Source organism: Vicugna pacos, chromosome 20, assembly GCF_048564905.1.
Source record: "Vicugna pacos chromosome 20, VicPac4, whole genome shotgun sequence".
NCBI lineage: Eukaryota > Metazoa > Chordata > Mammalia > Artiodactyla > Camelidae > Vicugna > Vicugna pacos.
The window spans coordinates 23,361,084-23,367,083 of NC_133006.1; the positions used below are offsets into that span (position 1 = coordinate 23,361,084).

Here is a 6,000-nt window from a genome sequence, read left to right on the forward strand (position 1 = left end):
GTCAGGATTTAAACCAAGGACTTCCTGCCTCTGAAGTACCTACTCTTTCCAAATCAACACACTGCCTCCTATACTGAATCACAAATGATTTTTTTTTTAGACCTGAAATCTTATCTATAAATCAAATGTTTGTAAATACAAATATACATCTACTAGAAAAGCCGTAAAATTAAATACACATAAATCATCCTTTTAAAATAGAAGATGTCTCATTTAAATCAGTTTGGCTTTTAACTTTAAAGTTCAGACTTCTCTATATCAGGATTATTTAATTAATGGCTCAGTTCTTCATGGAAATCATATAAAAATAGAATAATAATGTTTAAAACTCTGTAAATATTTAATCATAAGAAGCAATACTTATATGTAGTGAGATACATTTCAAGTATCTCAAACATTCACTGACAAACATGAAATATGTCTTTATAATCGTATTTAAGCCTCACTGTTTGTTCTCAGTTCACACTTAGGAGTGTGGGTTTGTGAGTGGGGAGAAAACACAAAGTTGAAAGCGAAAATTATTTTCTTTTGATTCACAAAATAAGAAACAATATGCATTCAGAGCATTCATGATGTGTCTGCGTCCCTCAAATGCCCTCCTCACATGGGGAAGGTGATAAGACTGTGTGTGTTTCCTAACCAAAAGGAAGGGGGAGATGGAAAGGGATCGTTTTTAATAAATATATTTTTAATTACCAGAAAAAAACAGTTCAATCTTTTAAATTTTCTTCTTGTGAAAGATATGTTCTTATTGACAATATTTCAAACATATTGTTTCGTGTTGGTATTTTCAGTAAAAGGAGATCTAGTTTTAATTTATTGTTCAAAGAAAGATTTAAGACAGATCTGCCCATCAAACTTCATCATCCTCTCGAGTTGAGTTTCTTATTTTCTTACCTCCACATTCAGCTAATAAGTATATGATCTGTTAAATTAACTCAAAACCTGAGAACTAGAAGGATTCACCTCTAATGCTTAACAGATCTTTTAGAGTCTACATCTGATTGTGCTCTGACAAGTCACTAGATTAAGAATCTAACAAGATTAATATCCTAATAAAGCACATGGTCTATATTCTACATGATTTTAAGTATCACATGATTAGAATTATTAATGTGATAGTCATTTCATGATATCTTTCAACTTTAGTAAAAATTAATCCAATTTAAAAATTTTAATCAGCCTTAAATTTTTAATTTAATACATTACAATGATCACCAAGGTCTTTATTAAAACTTTTGACTCTATTATAATTTTGTTGTATAGGCTACTGCCTGTAATAAACAAACTTTCAACCAGGGCTTAAAATTTTTATATTATGGAAATTATAAGGCTCAAGGAAAGAAAAGATTTATGTATTATCTAGAAATATGGAAGAATGGAGAGAGGAGCTTAGAATTTGGTGGAATAATACTTGTGGCTTACTTCTACAATGCAAAGTTGAAATAAGAGTGGATCTCACTTTATGGGATAACTAGTTTTCTAAAAAATAAATCCTAGAAAATCAAATTTGTGTTAATTAAGTTTAAAATATAAAATATACAACAAAGATTAAACCAATCAATGGTATGAAGATACTATTAGAAGTGACTAGACTGATTAGTGGTATTTTAGATTAGAAGCTTCTGTGAAAAAACATGCTCTTTACCATACCACACCCCCAAACAAAATAAGTGTCCACTGATAGTGCTATCAAACATCAAAATATTCTGGACTGTCTTTCTCAATATAGAAGTGCTTGAGATATGTTACTATTGATTTTTCCAATTAAAAAATTGGAAATGAGTTTATCTAAAATAAAATATAAGTACTCATTTCTTGTCGAACTGCACTATGGAGGAAAATATACAAAAGGGCTCAGAAAGTACTACTGCAAGGTTCCTAATGTTATTTTTATTTTGGTGTCAAAAGTTTAAAATACCAAACAGAAAACACTGAACTACAACATCCCTTTTGATTTATAGTTACCTTCTTACCTAATACAAATGTGTTTCACTTTAACAATTAGTAAATGTCAATTTTTCAAACATCAAACTCAAAATGTACCAGAAATCTTTCTCTGTTAAAAAAAAAAAAAAAGTTAAATTTTAAGCAATGTATCTTTCTCTGATACAATTAAACATTTTTCTAAATTATTTGGTTGGAACTAAAAATGCTTTGTTAGATCAGAGACAGTTTTTATCTGTACTATCTCATTTGATAGTAATAATAGTCAATATTTACTGACTACATACTATATTCCATGCACTGTACTGAGTGCTTTACTTAGATATTATTTAATCTTCCTTATACCTCTATGAAGTAGCTACTACTATTGCTCCCATTTTACAGGTAAGAAAGTGAAGTTTGCCCAAGATCAGCCAGCTAGCTAGCTAGGTATGGACCTGGATTTAAACCAGTCTGTCTCTAAAGGCCAGGCTCCTTAAACATTGTCTAGAATCCTTAAATAACCCTACAAAGTGGGCAGAGCATACTAAATATGAAGAAAATAAGTCTCTGGGGGTTAACTGATTTACCCAAATAAACCCAGTTAACAGGGATACTAAACCCAGGTGTTCTGATTTAGCTCTTAAATTCAGTATTCTTTATACTACATTAAATGTTAGGTTTTCTCAAAGAAAGATATGACTGCTTCGTAGCAAGAATCCACACAATTCTCCTTGGCAACACAAATACTGTTTTTTCTTAATTCAGGGAACTAAATCACTAAAAAAAAAAAAAAAAAAGAAGCAGCAGCAAACAAATTCAAGTTTATTCGATCACATAGAAATTGAGACATAGCAGAGTTAATTTACCTATACATGACAAAAGGGACCTGAAATTTTTGCAAAGTGTGTTAACAGGTATCACAAGAAGCAGTCTAGGGTATTGGTTAAAACTGAAATGTGGAATCTGACTACTCAGGTTCAAGTCCCAGCCCCACCACCTACTAACTTCACTAACTTCATGAACATTCATTTAAACATTTTGTGTCTCAATTTTTTCATCTGTAAAATGGGGATAATAATAGTACCTACCTATGGTTGTTGTGAGAATTATATGAGGTAATACATATAATGTGCTCAGAACAGTTAAATGCCTGGTGTATGGTAAGCATTTAGTAACTGCCAGCTAGTACTAGTACTACTTTTGCATAATGAGATATGCTTTTATTCAATATGGAAAGCACATTTTGAGTTTTCTTTTTCTATTTTAAAAAACAATTACTGCTTCTTTCCATAATTTTTCTAAAATTAAATTCTGTTTCCTTTCAGAGTATACCCTCCTTTAGCTATTAAGCATTATTCACTAGCCATAATATACTGAACAAATATCAGTTCATTTATAGCATATTTTACCTTTTATTTTATTAATCTTCCAATTTATTGAAAAGAGTCTGGAATGTTATCAGTACTTATATAATTTTATGTGTATAGTTCCACCACTTTGTATTTTCAGGAACATTTCAAGTTATCTCCCATTTGTCAGTTTTAAGACAAAAAGAAAGAGAGAAACCAATATCAGGAAAAAAGTAGGAATAAAGAGAAAATACTTGATATCTGAATCGTGCACTTTTGTTGTGTGCTCAGTTATATTTCCAGGTTACATGGATGGAGAACTTGCAAAAAAATCAGATTCCAAAGACCAGATTCTAAAAAGTAGAGGCACTACAAAGTTTCAGAGTAGCCAAGAAAACAAGGGAGCACTAAAGAAGGAAATTTTATTCACAAATTCTGATAAAAGCTTGACATCAATGCACAAAAGAGAGTCAAAAAGGAAAGCAAAAGACATTGAGTTGGAGAAAGGTGAAATAGGAATGGAGGTCAAGGTAAAGGACAGTGATGCCACAATAATGAAAAGACAAGAATCCCAAGTAAAAGTGAGTGACATGAGAATGACAAAAGAACTGGAAGCCCAAGAAGAGAAAAGTGAGGCTGAAATACCACAAGGGCAGGAACCCCAAGCAGAGAAGAGTGAGACTGAAATACCACAAGGGCAGGAAGCCCAAGCAGAGAAGAGTGAGGCTGAAATACCACAAGGGCAGGAACCCCAAGCAGAGAAGAGTGAGGCTGAAATACCACAAGGGCAGGAAGCCCAAGTAGAGAAGAGTGAGGCTGAAATACCACAAGGGCAGGAAGCCCAAGTAGAGAAGAGTGAGACTGGAATACCAAAAGGACAGGGATCCAAAGTAAAGAAGAGTGAGACTAGAATACCAAAAGGACAGGGATCCAAAGTAAAGAAGAGTGAGACTGGAATACCAAAAGGACAGGAAACCCAAGAAAAGAGGGAGAGTTCTGAGGATAAAGAAGAGCAGGACAATAAAAAGAGAGATGCAGGAAAGAATAAAGATACAGAAGAAAATGATGTTGAAAACAAGAAAGATGATGGAGGAAAGAACAAAGTTAAAGGAAAGAGTGAATCAAAAAAGGGTAAAAAAGCAGAAGTTTCACTAAGGTGCAAGGGCAAGTAAAACCTCCCTTCCTTGTAAAGTATAACAAAAAGGAAGAGTAAGGATAAATAAAAGGAAGGCGCATAAGACAACTGATTATTGTGATTTCCATCTTCCAAATATAAGTTATATCCTAGTCACCACCTAACTGGACCATAATTGTAGAATCCCTTTAATCTATGCATCTGCAGAGATTTCTACTCTTTGGAAGTTTCACCATTTTTAGACCTCTCAGCCACCACAAACCTCAGCTTTCAATTGTTTTATAAGTTGATACTTATATTATTTAGTCAAGAAAGACTGCATACTTTCTGAAATAAAACATTTTGATTAAAAAATTCTAATAATTTCCTTTGAGAAGTATTTTATCTTTATAATAGTCCAACCAATCAACCGACCAATAACTCCTCCTGATGGGCCTAATATTTGCAAGGCACTGTCCTAGCAATAAGGGGTACACAGAGAAGTATGAGTCCCTATAATCAATAGCTTACAACACATATAGTGATATAATATGTATATATATGACAATTTTTTAAGTAAAATCTAAGCATCAAGATGTAGTCTAGATGAACAATAAAATACAAGTTAGCAACCTCTTGGGATGAGAAGGTAAAGAGGATACGTTCATGGGGAAGGGACTGGTGGTATACGATGTGTCTCAAAAGATAGATAAGATGTCAATGTTCTGAGTGAAGTGGAAGAGTAGGGAAAAAACAAAGGGATTAAAGACTGCCATGTCATTTTCTAGCAGAAGTAGGTAATATTGTTGCAGTAGACTCGTGAGAAGCATTTGGTGATATAATTTTGAAAAGGAGCGTGAGAAGGAGATGCTAAAGGGATGTTAAAAACAAACCAGGAATTTATATTTTACTCATCAGGCAACTGGAAGACTTCTTGGGTGTTTGAGGAGAATGAAGTAAATAAGGTTGCTTTTTTTTTTAAGTTAATCTTGTGGTTGTGCCAAATAAACTGAAGAAGAGAAATATCATAAGTCGTAAATCTAGTTAAGAGGTACTTGGGATAGTAAGTGATGGAAAGAGAATAAATAAAAGAGACAGATAATATTTTTTTTTCAAAAAAGAATCATTATTTCCTAATGATCGACTACATATGAGAAAGGAAAAGGAAAAATAAAATAATTGACTCCATAACTATTGAAACGTGGTGACAATAACAAACTGGGAGCTAATCTGTGGGACAGAAAGAGAATAACAAACTAATGAGTTTAAAGGGACAAACAATAACACTTGTCATTTGAGGGGTCTGGAGTCAGTCCAATAGAGGTCACAACTGAAGCTGTAAGAGTAAATGACCTCCCCAGAAGAGAAAGCACAGAGCTAGCAAAAGCAGAGGCCTAAGAACTGAGCCTGCTACATGAAACAGATTAAAGAAGAAAATAAAGCTGTGGGAAGATATAAGGAGAATCTGTATAATGTTATGATAATTAAGGAAGATGAGAATTTCAAAAAGAAAGGATGATTATCGCTAAGTCAGCCACCCATTTGTGACACGCATCATGGGTGTGACACACATTTTGGTCCCATATGTGTTCTGCACTACATGTACAG

The 6,000-nt window shown here is 33.2% G+C and overlaps 1 protein-coding gene across 22 annotated transcripts in view; it reads left to right on the forward strand.

Moving 5' to 3' along the window:
- The window catches only part of TSBP1 (testis expressed basic protein 1), a 55,333-nt gene extending 50,557 nt beyond the window's left edge, over window positions 1-4,776 (forward strand). For 16 of the 22 annotated variants that reach the window (XM_072945270.1, XM_072945271.1, XM_072945277.1 and 13 more), the window contains one exon: window positions 3,570-4,776. In XM_072945270.1, the coding sequence (XP_072801371.1) occupies window positions 3,570-4,450 (881 nt within the window). In that variant the 3' untranslated portion in view covers window positions 4,451-4,776. The remainder of the gene's footprint in view (window positions 1-3,569) is intronic. The other 6 variants (XM_072945281.1, XM_072945286.1, XM_072945285.1 and 3 more) reach the window with 1 other exon arrangement.
- Window positions 4,777-6,000: the final 1,224 nt, after the last annotated feature.